The sequence below is a fragment of the Megalops cyprinoides genome, chromosome 7, assembly GCF_013368585.1.
Source record: "Megalops cyprinoides isolate fMegCyp1 chromosome 7, fMegCyp1.pri, whole genome shotgun sequence".
Classification (NCBI taxonomy): domain Eukaryota; kingdom Metazoa; phylum Chordata; class Actinopteri; order Elopiformes; family Megalopidae; genus Megalops; species Megalops cyprinoides.
The window spans coordinates 32555040-32571188 of NC_050589.1; the positions used below are offsets into that span (position 1 = coordinate 32555040).

The 16149-nt window shown below is 48.8% G+C and overlaps 1 protein-coding gene across 3 annotated transcripts in view; it reads right to left on the reverse strand.

Annotated features, from left to right (window-relative positions):
• The window catches only part of tns2a (tensin 2a), a 45836-nt gene extending 30175 nt beyond the window's left edge, over nucleotides 1–15661 (reverse strand). The window contains exon 1 of one of the 3 annotated variants that reach the window (XM_036533319.1): nucleotides 15433–15661. In XM_036533319.1, coding sequence (XP_036389212.1) covers nucleotides 15433–15549 — 117 coding nt within the window. In that variant the 5' untranslated portion in view covers nucleotides 15550–15661. Of the gene's footprint in view, nucleotides 1–8339; nucleotides 8533–15432 lie in introns of those variants that run through there. The other 2 variants (XM_036533320.1, XM_036533321.1) reach the window with 2 other exon arrangements.
• Between the last annotated feature and the right edge of the window lie 488 nt (nucleotides 15662–16149).

A 16149-nucleotide genomic window follows, 5' to 3' on the forward strand; every position in this document is an offset into this window, starting at 1 on the left:
TGCCGTCAAGCGCGATTATCCCAAATTAACGCGCCTCGCGCGCGCGCAGACACGACGCGCGCAGGCTGGCTGGCACGACGCACGCGTCTGCGTCTGCGTCCTCCGCGGGTCTGCGCAGCTTGAGAGCAGGGGACGTGCGTGAGGCACAGCATGGAGCTGCGCAGGAAGCCCGCTGCGCAGCTGGGACCGGGGGTCCTTCGCGCCGGAGGGGTCTATGAAAAACAGCGCGGACAGCCGACTGCGCAGTTCGGGGACCCTAAACACAGTTTTCCTGGAGCCTAGAAGCTAGGCAACGCGCGCGCACACACACAGAGAAACACACAGGCACACAACACTAAAAGATGACATAGAGCCTCCAGTGCCTACGCCAAACAAATTAATTAGCCTGACTTAGCCTCATACCTCTCCTGTGAGTCATCAACAGCAGCGCCTGCAGAGACGCACAAACAGAGATACACACTGAGACACACACACACTCGGGGACAGAGCCTGCCCCCGAGCCCCGCTCACACAACGATTCAGTCTCGGAAATGTCCATAAAACGGCAGCAGGCGAAGCGGGCTTTAAACTAAACGAGCACCATTGCGTTTTTTAAAAATATACCCATTATTCCATAAAACCACCCATTAAACGACAAAGCAGCAGTTAAATCCAGGTGAGTGGCTGTTACAACTAGCTGTTATACACCATGGGAAACTATGACACACAGAAGTGTCTTGTTGGCCAACAACGCCAGCTAAAGCCATTTAACTGTAGCGCAGGAGGGCCTGTCAGGGGAATAAGAGCGAATACGCGTGTGCGTGCGCATTTCATGTGCGTACGCGCGTTGTAATTTCCATGAACATTTGCCCCAAAACCCAGCACGGCTACGCGCCACCTTTACTTTTTTGCTTTTTCTCTCGGAAAGCGCTGGAAGGTTTGCTCGCTTTTCCAGTCTAGCCTTTCCAGGATGGGGGAAATGTTTGTACAGCTGGCACCAGAAGCCGAGGGCCTCACTGCGCCTCTGTGTGGCACCCCAGCCTGGCACAGCGCCCCCCCGGGGGAGATGTGTACAAAAGCCCTGCTTAACATCGGGGTGTTGAAGGACCGCGGTACTGCAAAAGCCTGACTTTTCCCTAACGCTGAGCTTACAGTTAAGGGCGGCATGTCGACCAAAGTTGGGACGACATCTCAAACACGCAGAGGGAGCAGTACGGTACCTCTGGAGCAGGCTTTTAATCAGGGATCCGTGAGCTCGTCTCACGCACAGATGTCTGATCTGCCTCAGAGCCCGGAGAGGCAGGGGCTGCTGGGAGATTCACGGCGCGCCGGCCCCGGCTCTCAGCCCCACGTGTCCGCCTGTGCAAATTTGCTCAGGGTACAGAGATCAGCGCCGAGCACGCAGACATCCAGCACCTGGCCTTGCACGGAGCCGCTTCTCAAACCCCCGAGTGCTCGCTCGTCTGAGGAGTGAAGAACTGTTTTCCCCAGCAACGGAGAGACAGATCGAACCCGGGGCGGGCCGACCGGCCGCAACCCCCCGAGCCTGCAGACAGTGCGCGAGAAATTTCTTTTCACGCTTTTTTTTTTTACATTCTCGACTATTCGAGGCACGGTATGACAAACGCTTTAAAGAGACCGGGTGCCATCCCCCGCGAGGTGAGCTCTGTCAGCATGTGAACTATATTAAACTGGCATCTGGCGGTGAGTGGGGGGGGGGGGAGTAGAGGGGAGAGGGGGGCGGGGGTGCGAAGCCGGTGAGCAGAAACAGCTGATAAACATACAGTGGAAACACAATGTCCAAAGGAGCCCCATGACAACAGTTACGCGTGTCGGATAAAAGCGTCCCTCTGGCTACCCGGGGCCCGGCTCTCAAAGGATCCTTTCTGAGATAATGAGGCCTGATTGCCTCTTATTGGCTCTCGAGCCTTTCTGCAGACGGGCGCCGGGTTCAGGGAGGGTGTCACAACACCTCCGCTGGATCTGAGAAACGCACCTGCCTGCCGCTGCCGCCAGAAAGCAGCTCAAGGCCTCGGCTTCATCCCTCTCTCTCTCTGGCAGATTAGATCTACCCGTTACCCAGGAGCCAATCAACACTTCCTCTCTGGGTCATGGTTTCGACACCGCAAACCTCCCCCTCCCTCCCCACCTCCTACACCGAGATCAATCCACAGGCAGCCCACCTTTCTCCCAGAGAAATTCTGTGCAAAAGTGCAGCGTAGAAGGAATATTTACCACCGCTTACCTTACTTCTGCATGGAGACGGCACAGGCTTTCCGGAGAGCTGGAGCTAGCTAAATATCACGACACGCCACCTTTGACACCCAATCTCTGATCCAAAATGGGCATATACATGCGCACACAAACACACGCGTCCGAGCGGCTGGACTGTCCGTGCAGTGTGACATCCCGGGCCACGCCTCCCCTCTGCCCTGTCGACACGCACCTCGCGAAGGCCCCCCCCCCCCCCCCCCACCGCCCAGACGCGAGCGGCTGTTGACTTAGGCCAACTGCACACGGCAAAAGCACACAAGAGAGGCCTGTTCTCTTATTTTTAGCTGCCTGACGCACTTCTGGGAGTCAAAGGACCTTTGAAAAAAAACACACACTCCCCCTTCTCTCCATCTCTGAGGTGAGGAACAGAAGAGGTATTGAAGGGAGGAGCCATCCGACCAAATACACCCCCCCACTTCTCCTCCTCCTCCACCCACACATCCCTCCCCACCCTCTCAATTCTCCACTCTCACCTCCCAAAAATAGCCCGATAGGAATACTGTATTAAACAGTCAACGCTGTGCTGAAATGACCAATGTTCTTGTTTGTGTGTTTCTGTACAGTACAGCACTTTTGGGCGGTGACTGGATGTTGTACTGGAAGGTCTCTGTCTCTGCATCTGTTTTTCTCACCCAATCTCGCTCTCTCTCTCTCTCTGTAGGATGCTGGTTTAGAACAAGGGCCTGGAACCTCCGTCTATCTGGAATTCTTGGGTGAGGAAAGGTAGCTGAGGTCATATTCAGAGTGAGGTATCAAACCTGAGGCCCATTTCAACGCCACGTCTGGGACAGTGGAATGGTTTGAGGGTGTGGGCCTCAGTTTCCCCAAGAGTGTGTGGGCCAGTTCGTATGAGTGTGTCTGCGCCTGCGTGTTTGTCTGTGACTGTGGAGTGACTTCAGCGAGTATGCCTCAGTTTCTCCATTGTGTGTGTGCGCCTGTGGGCATGTAAGTGTTTGTGTCTGCGTGTGTCTTTGGGCGTAGTACTATGAGTGTGTGTGTGTGTGTGTGTGTGTGTGTGTGTCTTTGGGTGTTTCATTGTGTGTATGAGTGAGTATAAGTGTTTGTATGTGAGCATGTGTGAGCGTGTATGTGTATCTGTGTGAGCATGTGTAGGTATATGTGAGTGTGTTTATGTGTATATGAATGTGAGTGTGTGTGTGTGTGTGCGGTGCGCTCTCCTCTCCCTCCGCAGTAACCCCGTGTGGCCCACAGGGGTGGAACAGCCAGAAGAGAACAGAGACACCCTGTTCCAGCAGTGAGGTCAGCCCTGGAGCGCTCCGTCATTACACACTTCCTGCCTGCGTCTCGCACCAGTTAACCCCTCTGTCCGGCCCACGGGCCTCCGACACACCGCCAACGCACCGCCAATGCACCGCCGACGCGCCACCGATGCCGCCGTACCTGAGTCTCCGTGCTGCAGCAGGGGGGGCACACCGCGCCTCTGCGGCTACCTCGCACCCCGCGAGCGCACTGCACCAGTCGTGTCGCAGAGCCTGCAAGAGCCGGCGGAGTGCGCGACTCTCCCTCTCGTTCCCAGCTAAGCTACGCCCCTCGGCCCCGCGCCTGCATTGAAATCAGCCCGCCTTCTGTTCTTCTGTTGCTTCAGTACGTTTCCTAGATATCGATGTCAATGCTCAAAGCACAAAATGTGAACGTGTGTACCAAGCAGTGAGCAGAATGACCACCTCGCTGGACTGTACAATAAAGGCTATCAGCGGCAAACGTTATCGCATTAACATAGGAAGGAAACGGACAACATTATCGCGCTGCCAAATTTAACATGGCTTCCTACAAAACCTCTACCGTGGAAGACAGCTGTATTGTTGAGGCAGCCTTGAAGCTGAGTAATGAGCTTTCAGCCGTACTGAACAAATATTAGACCCCTCACTGGGTCCTGGTGACATCTACTTCACTCACACACACCCTGCAATTATGTCTGTGTCGTTGTGTATGGAGTTGCGTTCAGTATGGAGCCAAAGAGAAGAAAGTGGTGGACAGTGCCCAAATTTCTCCCTGTCACTCTCTCTCTCCTGCTCACACACACACACACACACACGGACATGCGCCCGTGCACACACCCACACACGTCATCTGCCAGGCTATTGTTCTCGGTATCCTGTCACTATTCTGGAAGTCCCAGCGCCCCCCCCCCCCCCCCCCCAGTCCCCCGCCGCCCCTCCCCCTGGACTCACTGTCACCACCTGGACATAAACGTGTTCGTCATCTCCATTCGCGCACACACGGCCGGAGCGAACAGGCAAAAGAGGGAAGACGCTCATCATGGGCGTCCAGGAACTGCCTGCGCAGAACGCGCTTTTATATTAACTTTTATATCATATAACTTTGTGCAACGGCAATGGATCTCAGCACTTATCCTGGGGCGGCCACTGTGTACTGCCGTTTTCAGTGCAGCTGGGCATGTGAAAAGCAAATATTTGCTTCAATATGGGAGTCTGCTAAACGCATACACCCCGTACAGAAGGTTGCACGAAAGGACCCGCGCGCTACAGAACCTGATTCTGCTGTTAACACGGCCCGGGCGCGAGCTGGCTCCTCTGAGGCCTTCATTATTCCAGCCCTTGTGACTCGTCCGGCTCCAGCCTACAGTAGCGGCGGTCGAGGACAGACGCGCTTGTTGTCTGCGGCCCGGGGAGGATAGGCGTGTCCGACATGCCGCCCTGCCGCTGTCTGCAGTCCTCCGAGGGGCATGTGAGGGGGCCCGGGAGTTTTTGTCCCCGCGCCCAGGGTGCAGCGGCACCTCACAGAGACGCTAAAGACCGCCGGTCACTCACTCAACGCACTGTGCAGGGTATTCACACAGCCACGCAGTCCCATACCCATCCTTCAGACAGCTATTTGGTACTATAGACAGGTCCATTCCTCTATGAGCCTTCACACAGTGATTTGGTCCTCTAGAGAGTTCTATTCCTATGTGTGCCTTCAGACAGCTAGTTGGTACTACAGACAGTTCCATTACTCTGTGGGTCTTTAGACACTTATATGGCCCTATAGACAGTTCAGTTCTTCTGTGGGACTTCAGATAGCTATTTGGTACCACAGACAGTGCTATTCCTCTGTATAAGCCTTCAGACAGCTACATGATCCCATAGAAAGTTCTGTTCCTGCATGAGCTGGAGCAGATAGCCACATCAACGCACAAGGACATTAACAATCACTTTCTCACACACACATACTGACACTAGCACTCGCTTTCACACACACAGACGTTATTTCTCACTTATGTCTCACTCCCACAAACAACCTCAAGCAAATGCACACACCACCACACTCGAGCACACACGGGAAAACACAAGTGCAGAAACACAACACACACCCTTCTCCAGGGAAAAAGAGGCCCAAACATGGCTGCAACGCTACATGATCTCTTGCCTTTCTGCTAAGGGGACAGTGTGTGCCTCGGGTCTCTTTGCCCTGCCTCCGAGTTCTAATTTGGGCGCCCATGTCCCCCATTCATCCACACCCTGTGCCAATCTCCAAATGGCCACGATGCTCCGGAGACCCTGGGAAAAAGCTGCCCCTTCTCCAAGAACCTCTGACGTGCTTAGAGGCCGCTGAAGACAATAACCCTGGCCGGCGGTTTCCCCTGACACACCCCCCACACTCCCCGCTGCACCCCCCCTTCCCGAAAAATATCTCACTCTTGCAACTTCCCGCACTCCGCCCCAGGGCGAATGACAGAATCTTCGGCCTCACCCTTCTTTCTCTCCCTCTCCCTCACTCTCTCTCACTTTTCCCAGTTTCACTCATGATTCTCCCCCCCCCCCCCCCCCCGGTCCTCTCTCATAATCTCTTTGCGAACCCCCCATCCCACACACCACCCACGGCCGCCTCTTTCTCTGGAATACGTTTGCGAAAGCTTCCCACTAAATCACTGCTGTTATGACTGTCTTCATTGCTGTAATTGCTACTATGGTGCCATTACTGTACTTAGAAGACGGCTACCCAGGGGGGAACAGTGTTCACACGTGAACTACAGTTCAGAAGTAGGCTGTTTAAAGGTGGAACATGAGCCACCGTGTCATTGAGAGCGAAAACAGTGCAGGTTCACAGACGTCTGTGATTGGGGGATCTGAAAGGGGCGGGGCAAGATGCCTCAGGGGGCACAGGTGCTGAGGAGTGTTTTTTATAATAAGCATATTTAAGGGTTTAATACTCAGATACTTTCCCACTGAAATGAGCCGGCACAAAGACAGATCTCTACAGGGTATTCTCAAACCATGGGAGAGGCAAGTAATATGGGCAAGCTTGACTAAGGGGGTGGGGGTGGGGGGTGAGAGAGCGACAGAGAGAAAGAGAGATTTTGAGTCCTGTTCACATTAGTGTAATAAGTCACATTTGATCAATTACTGAGGGATTCCATGCTTAAATGTTAAACTCCCTAGTATGCAAGAAAGCAAATGTTTCCATTCAATTTGATAAAAAGGTTACCTCTGACTTGCCCTACTGAATCCCTTGTAAACAAGAGTTTGTAAACAAGGATAACAAGACAGTAGTGATGATCAAAAAAAATTCAGACTCCTGCCACTAACTTTCATTTCATATTTCCACCCAAGAACAAACGATGCCAACAAATGAAAATCTATTAGGGCTAAGAGCTTTAGTAATATCGATAACCAATTATGTAAACGTTTTAAGTCATATGACCCAGTCTTACACTGGTTTCCATGTGACAGCATTGATTCTCGTACTCCGCCCTCCAAAAATCCATTAGCCTGCAGAGAGGCGTATATTACGCTAAAGTCGTACACTTTTCACTGTTTTATGTATGTGTGGACCAAACCAGTTGTACGATAATTTACGTGCGTCGTGCAAACATGTCCACACCACATACAGTGACACGTGTACTTGTTTTCGAATGTGGCGGCTGTATTGTGAAGTGTCACCGCCGCTGCGGAGATAACGGTAAACCATCGCGTAATTTTAGGATAGGTGAACGGAGGAAACGTGTTTGGACCGGAGATGCACTTGAATGAAATGTGCGCATAAAACACGAGTCGGTCGAGACGCGAGTTACCGCGTTCGAAAGAAACTGGCGAAATTTCAAACTTATGCGACAACGAAATCTTGTGGTGACGCAGGAAAAAGTCAAAAGCACCTACTCTAACTCAGGGGTGGGGGATGGGGTGCGCCTGGGTCATATGATATGTCACTGGCGACCAAAGTTGGGGAAAGCGGCGCTATATTTTAGAGAAAGTTCGTTAGCGTAGCGCTTTACGTTTCTCTTGCTCGCCGGGTTACAACTTTTCGCAGTTGGAGGAACGGCTTTATGGCAAACTTCCTATTGCATTTACCCGTCATTCAAAATGCTTATAATACAACGCAGCGTGAGCATTAATGCCACTTTTGAATATTTTCAAATAACTGAAAAGTGCATTCAGCCACGATACTACCGTGAGCCGACCGAAGCCCAAAACATCATAGTTCTTTGAGATCACATATTGCGCCATGTCTGATGTGCGGACACGGTGCATACGCAGACTCCAAAGAACAAGAGAAGCGTGGATACTTCAGTCGCTCTGTTTTCAGTAGTAATAATGTAAAATGCCCGGATGTAGCGTGACTTGACACAAGTAAACATTTCATGCATATGCTAAAATAAATAGCACATTTATTTACAGTATTACAATAATGACAGTTATTTAACAACAAATCCTAACTTTACTAACTAGTTACCAGGGGTTTATAATTTTACAAGAACAAGTATAATTAGCCAATCGACTGTATAAAAAAATATAATGATATAGAAGACATGCAAATCGCTGCAGTAATAACAGAAAATTCTGTTGTGCATTTAAACGGGACTTCAGTCTTAGCAGCGTGGCGCAGTAAACTATGCACACAACAATGCCAAAGGATGCTTGGTCTCCTCTGAAACCGAACCATACATCCTTGTTTGTAGAACCTGGCAGGAGAACAGGAGATGGATATCGATATCCATAAAACAGCGCTCGCTACGTTTTCTTCTTAAATGGCCAGTTACACAAACTGGCTAGAGATCGTTTTGCATAATATGAAATGAAGACGAGATCGCAAACTATATATCTCAGTTTCCCTTTCATTCTTACCTTACTCATCTTCTTCTAAGTGTATTTGCCCCGTAGTTCCACCTTTTCGTGTAGCGCTTTTTTTCCTCACATTCCCAAAGTTTCCCCAAAGTCAGCCGCGACCATGTACGAGCCCGAGTTACTTGTTTTGATTAGCGTCTCTGGGCTCTGTGGGCGGAACGATCGAGGAGCAGGCGACAGGGGGAATGTTTAACGCGATACCGACCCGCTATTGGTCAGATCCAGCAGAAGAGGGCGAGGGTAAAGGCGCAGAATTCCAAGGGTGGGCGCGGTCGTTCGCGGGATACGCACTTCTAATTGGGTAGAGTGAAAAATGGGATGTGTCGTTTTTATATTGAGGCCAGCCCGGAGTCGCGCAGTAGTATGGGGCATGATGTCTCTCCGGCCGAGAAGACGGATAGGTAACTACAGCAAATCGGAGCGAAAGGCGCGTCGAGCCTTAACCCCACCCCGATTCCAGCCAGTCGCGATGTATACCTAGTGCCCCACCTTCCTCTCCTGCAGAGATGAGTGGTCAGTAGAGGCGAAGTACTATCTTTTCATCTCATCCTCTGATTTAGCGTGACTCTGTGGTCAGCTATTATTTTCATTAAGTTATAATGAATACTAATTAATAAATTAATTTATACTTGACAGCTGTGTCAGTTTTTGATACACTGTTATCAAATATCTCAGCAATCACAGTCCTGGTCCCGCGATTAAGGGAAAAAACCCCAGTGTTCTTTGTTACCAACACGCCACATGTCTCAAAGCTTTTATTCATTTGAAAAACCTGGCGCGGGTGTGGTTACAGTACCCCGGGCTGTCCCGTGCCCAGCGCGCCTTTCATAAGGTGCTAATTTGCTGTGAATAAACAGTCAAAGAACGTGTCCCTCATTCGGTCGCTCACACGCTCACACACATGAGTGGGCGTCTCCCCCACCTCATTTTACCAGTAGATGGTGTAAGCTCATGTCTCATCTATCGACCGTGCCAGTGTTAATACGTTATTTCAGTGTAAATAAAACGCGGTTTAAAAGGATGTCTAAAGTGCGTAGTCTCGTTTATCACATTTATCGAAGGAGACATTACTTTGAGATCTGTGTTTTTAGCATATCAGAGGAAAGTTACTAACAATTTAAGGGTGCAATGAAGCAGTCGCAACCCCCGAAATGTGCCCGTTCTTTTTCTCGTTGACCACACCCTGATGGGCGGAGATGAGGTCATGTGATTGCTCGTGTCTGCCAATCACTTTGTTTAAGGGGCTTTAGATTAAACTTGTTGAAATGATTTTTCATTTAGCCATCTTGCAAACATGCTTGAGAGGTAACGCAGCTGAAATTGTATAACCCAACTTTTCATCTAACATTAGGACACAATAATTTGCTGTGCTGTTAATTTAGGTCATTTGATATTATTTTTATTTTATCTTCCAGCACTGCAAATGCGGAAAGATTTATAGACAATATGCATTTGACAAACAAAATATGCAAATCATTCTGTGGCTTTGCACTCAAACCTTCTGTCTTGGAATTTGTAGCGAATGGATTTAGAGTTTCTAAGATCACAAGCTTACCCCCAAACAACCCCTTGGTCTTGTCATTTGACTCAGATATTTCACACCAAACTTCAAATGTCAGTCATACTGAATAGCCAGTAATCAATGCCAAGCAGTGGTTTATAAAGCGCAATAGCGACACTTACTGGTGATAAACTAGTAGAGCAGCCTTGTATCATAGGTCTCCATACCATAGGCGCACGAGTCACAATTTACCGGAGTCATACTGGAGTCAAAGGACCACTGTAAAATGTTTTCAAACTGTTAATACCAATAACTTTTTATGACGCAGATCTGTAAATGCTGTTTTAACAACAACAACAACAACAACAACAACAACAATAATAATAATAATAATAATAATGTTATTAGGCATCCATGATTTCACTTGTATGTGAAATCTTTTTACACCTTTAGTAATGGATGCAAGAGGGAGGTTATGGAATGTGTGTTTTTTTTTTGTTAAATATGTATTGCGGTACTTTGTGTGAGGTCGTGGGGCAAGATGCCAATACTTCTTTCTCAATTGATTGAGCAATGTTTGTTTGACCCTTGTGTTTCCCTGCACTATATTAGCATGTTACGTATTTGAATTGAGCAGTAACTTGTTTGTTAGCATCGCATTGGTATAACAAAGGATATGTTTGTTATACCAATGCGATGGTCTGAAGGGCCAGAAACTAATCAACCCTGCTCTATAGTCACCTTGTACCATGTACAAAGCACAGCTTAGTACTGAGAATTCATGAATGCTATTCACATTCTCGCTTGCCCATCGAATATTTTAATATATTTTAGTGTCATTTCTGTTTAAATTCTTTATTGTAAATGAAATTAACAAAGTCCATTTCACTCATATACTCATATGACACTAATTTCATATGTGGAAATATTGTTAATAAGCTATTTTGTATGGTCCATATTCTTGAATCTGTATTGTTAAGAACTGATTTAACTGACAATCACAAACTGTATCGGCTGTCTGTTGGTCCATAGACAACATTCTTGAATCATATACAAAATGTAACTTGCATTGCATTGTGTATTTTCCCCATTCTATTAGTCATATAAATGCTGAATAAATAAACATTAACAATTTTCAAGGACATTCTGGAAGGTTTATTAGATAGTGTGTACATGTGTGTATTTAATAACACCTGCTTTCTGATTTGCACTTTGTAGCCCGTCTGAGTTGTACCTCCATTCAGGCTGGTCCAGATTTGATCTGAGTGCAGTGCATTGCATTTTTAACTATTTGCAATGAATATCAGAAGGTGGGATGATACACAACGCCACTGTTTTGATTCACAGTTGTTTGATACACACCATTATGATTTTGATAGATGCTGAAACTGCGAAACATTTGAAATTTGTTTCACATTACGAGCACAATATGCAAATCAATGTAGTCCGTGCAAACAGAGATCACACCCTTATGAAGGCACTGCTTGTGCCAAAGTATTGTTTTGATACAAAATTAATGAAACTTGGAATTCAGCAGCTTTACTCATTTTTCTCCGTTGTCTCTCGCTGAAATGAACAAGAATTTGAAAAATTTTACATTTTCCCCTAAAGTTAAGGACAAAACACCAAGTGACTGCCTTAGGGTGAATCTGGGACCTGAATCAAGTCCACATGTCACAGAATCACAAAGTCACCAAGGACACTGAGGGAAAAATCACAAGTTGCACACCCAGCTGGGTTCTGCACACCTAGCTGTAACAGCAGACAGGCAATGTGGAGGCATATAACTAAATATATTTTATGATAAAAATAAGCACATGAAAAATTCAAGGTCCCCCATGATCTTAGATTTAGCTTTCACTGCCCCAAATGAATGCCCTCCATGTGACCCAAGAAAATAATCCAACAAAATCAACCAAAGGATTGCTGCTAAAAGGTTGCCATCTCATTCCATGTAAACAGAAGTGGTGTGACTTGCTAACAGGCGCATGGTGTGAGGAAATGAGGGCATAGGAAATCACTTATTGTCTAGTTGCGCTATACTGGAAAGCAGCTTGGAGACTTTGCATCTGGCTGAACTGACAGCAGAAGACCTGAGGAGGGACATAGTTTTATACTGTATCTGATTTATAGGCAAAGCCTATTAGTTGAGAGTCTGCTTACAAGGGTTTGACAACAGAGCTTCTGTTGAACTTGAAACAATATTTAGTTTTTAATATTCCATCCATTTTTTTTATCATTTTAAATGATGAGGAGTTGATTTTAAGTGCTGAACTGTATGGAAGATACAGAAATTCCTTCCACCAGTAATTCATTGCATTCGCAAACCAAGAGCATATGTTCACATGAGTAGCCAGAGATGTAAATAGAGTGCCAAAAACCGCCACTAGCAGATAGCTTGCATCCATAATTGCATGTAAACACACACTCGCACACACATAGACCAGGAGACGAATTGATACATAATGTCTGTCCAGGTGATTCTGTAATTCCCCAAACATACAGAGAGCGAGGAAAATCCCAACACAACACATAATTTAGCCCAGCCGTTAAGAAAAATCCTAAACGCATTGGAATTTCCGGCTCATATTAAAGCTGGGGGATCTGGGAAGTTTATTTGTCTGTGTTTTTTTAGTTGGATCACTGCAAGGGAGGGGGAAAGGGAGAGGGGGCCCACAAGAGAACTTAAAAAAATACAGGGGTGCAGATTTCTGGGAGGATGTCGGGGTATGCGGGGAAGCGGGGCCCTGCAGAGCTGTTGGATTGGTGCGAAACGGTTGTCAAATTTACGCAGATGCACGGACATTCATCACATATTGAACTGAGAGGGAACGCGATCAAAAACATCTCGGGGCTTGTGGACCGTTGCAGGAGAGGAGACGCGGCTGTGTGAAACTCAACAGCGCGGAAAATCCACTCTCAAACTGCAGACTGATTCGCCCTGAGAGAGAAGACCAGAGGGCAAAGTCAGACCACGCGCTAATTGTTCAGCCATAGCGACACCTGAGCAAAAGTCTGCAAGGCACCATTCCTTTTTTTTCATAACTTTCTCAACAGCTTTTATAGTTTGCAGCAGATAGAATCCAACCCGATCCGGCAGGGGATTTGAGAGGTAAAGACAGAGAAGTATGATGGGACAGATGATGCAGATATGCAGAGAAAGCTATGGCATAGAAATCTCTGAATAAAGAGAGAAAATGATGGGAGAGGAGAGGGGAATGAAAAATGGGAGAGCTGGGGAAAAATATGCGAGGAGGAAATGGAGGGGGGAGGAGTGATTTTACTCAAGAAATAATTGAGAGTAATAACCGAGCTAAAGGTTGATAAGGCACAGCTGTGGAGAGAGAGAGAGAGAGAGAGAGAGAGAGAGAGAGAGAGAGAGAGAGAGAGGGAGGGAGGGAGGGGCCAGTGGGGGCACAGACCTCCTGTCTACCTTGGGAATATTTACGTGAATTTTCATGAGTGTTTAATAAAATGCTGAATCATATCCCAGCCAGAGCCCCTTCCTCGTTTCCCTGCCAAGTTCCAGCTCATTCCCAAAACACGTCCCACGGAAATACTCGTGTGGAGGGGAGTCTGCAAACTGTACTGCCAAGCAGAGAAGCAGAGAAAACGGGCAGCACTCTCTCCCTAAATCACACACACACACACACACACACACAAATATGTGCACACATACATACAAGCACACATGACATCACTATGCAAACATGCACAAATGCATAAAGGCACACATCGACAACACAGTACATGCACACACAAACACATACATTTGCACAAATGTAAATACGCACTGCATGTAGTATATGCACACAGATGCACGCATGTGCAGAAAAGCCTCAGTGGAGGGCCTGACAGCTTCATCGCCGAGCACCCTCACATTTCACATTCCTGCCGGGACAGGACTTAAGAAGGAGGGCAGTGGAAGGTGTGCGACTGTGTCAGTGTCTCTTAAGGACCCCGAAGGCTATTTATACCCCATCTCTCCCCGCTTTCCCCTCCGTGAGCAGTTTAAGAATCGTGTCCGTAGGATAGGGTTGCAGGACGGTATAACGTCTTGTGTGTCTTTCCTTAAAAACTATTTTTTTCACGGCATACTACTGGGCAACAGATGAGTGGAGGAGCGAGGGGGGGCAGTAGTGTCGTGTGCAAAACCGAAAATCCCCTCCTTTTCCCATTCCCATCTGCCACAAGCACGTTTGGGAAAGAGGGGTACCTTACCACATTGAATTACACACAGTGATTCATCTCCCCTCGCAGGCACCATGGACGTCTCAGCGCCGCACAGAGAGTGGAGCTGTGGTGTGGTGGGTCCACTAGCGCTGGATGTACAGGTTCGTTACCGGTCTCCATCTCCGCCTCTTCCTCTCTCACCTGCCTGTTTTCTCTCCCACTTTTGGGAAGCCCACAGTGCTGGGCAGTCTGACCAAACCACTTCACTCGAAGGATCAATCAGCGGAAAAGCCGCTGGGGAGTAAGGTGGATGGGACCGCAGCCAGTGGTACGGCACCAAAGCGCGGAGGTCCTGTTTCACATAGCAGGGTGGCCTTACCGGGTGGGGGGGGGGGGGGGGAGGGGTGGAGTGTGACAACAGCACATGGAAACGCAGCGCCAAGCAGAAACCACTCTTAAATCAAGCAGCTGCTGCATACCTGACCGGGTGCCTCACGTACCCCGATTGACGAGCTCGCCGAGCCGTTTCATTCACATCTCGCCCTCCTCATGACATGCGGCTAGCTAACGGCTGTCTGTTAGAAGTGCTTGCGGTGTGACATCATGTGAAGCACAGCGCTATAAGTGGCGCACGAGCACGGCAAAAAGGTAACTGGTAAACTTAGAACCTCCCATAAGTCGCAATTCTGTGGCACACCCTCACTCAGCATACAAAAAAATGGCTCAATCAAAAAAGCACCACTGTCCTAAAACAGAAACTTAGAAATCCCTGCTTGCAATGTTATAGCACAGGAAGCAGGCCACCTCAGTGAGCTTCAATGATACTGATTAACTTTTCATCACGTCACTGTACCCTAATTCTGGTAGGTTCTTTTTTTTTCCTGTTGGTTTAGGCATCTGACTTCGACAGTGTTGTTGAAGAGACTGCAACACTTAGCCCTTTATACAAGCCCCAGTCCGATTCGTATTAAAGGCCAAGGATTGTTCTGAGACCGCATCTCCGCTGGTGTCAGTTAACATTGGGGCGAGGGAAAACAATGGCGCAGGATGGCTAACTCCGCTAGTAAACTGCAGCTTTTCCCAGCCTGAGGTTAGCCCAGCCCCAGTGTGTAATGACACCAGGCTGAGAGAGAACACAACATTCCCACACTGCGCACCACGTGAGGAGCATGCAAGCGCCCCTCGCCCGCAGCAGCTCCGCGACAACATCAGGGGACGGGACGTCCGAAGCGTGGCGGAAGGTGACAGGGGGAGACACCCGGGCCGAGCAAGTCTTTTAAAAGATAAGAGACCACCGGCAACAACAACAGCGCCCCCCATCCTCCCCCCACCCCCTCCATCCGCCCACCCCCCCCTCCACAAACACACACCCACCCCTTCCTTGCATCTCCACCCCCGCGGCTTGATTGGGAGCCCTACCTTGGTCAGTCTCATTTTGCTGTCGACCTTCTCGGGACTCGGCCTTTTGGGCGACCCTCGGACCGGGACGGGATCCGGTTCCTCCCCGCAGCACTCCGTACTCAGGGCGCAACCCATAGGGATCCGGACCCTCGCGCTCACGCACTCTCTCTCTCTCTCTCTCTCCTGCTCGTCTCCCCTCTGCCTGTCCCTCTCTCTGCCCCCTCTCTCCCTCTCAGGCTCTGTTTTCCAATTTACAGGCAGGCAGCTGTTTTTGTCGGCTGACGCAGGGCCCGCCCCCTTTCCTGGCTCCAATTCAGACCCAGACTCAACTGGAGAGAGCGCGCACACACACACACTCGCACACACACACCTCTCCAGGCGCTGTGTTTGGAGGAAGCCTTTTCAGGATAGGAGGGTATGTTTTTTCAGGCAGCCACTTCTTACTTTGCATACTACCCCCTCCTCTCCCCCCCCCCGCCGCCACACACACACACGCACACACACCGACTCGCTTTTATCCTGTCCAATCCCAACAATGATTGGTTCTGCTCCAAGACCCGAGTGTTTAGTTAGCGGATGATTCTGTTATCCTCACCCGGCTCCACTTCGAGCATGGCTCGAGCTCCTGACTCTGGGGCGAGCTCTCTGTCACACAGCTGTGGTAGACAAAACAAAGCAAGGATATGAAAACAGCCTTATCTTAATATGTTTTTAATACAAGTTACAGCCCAGAGA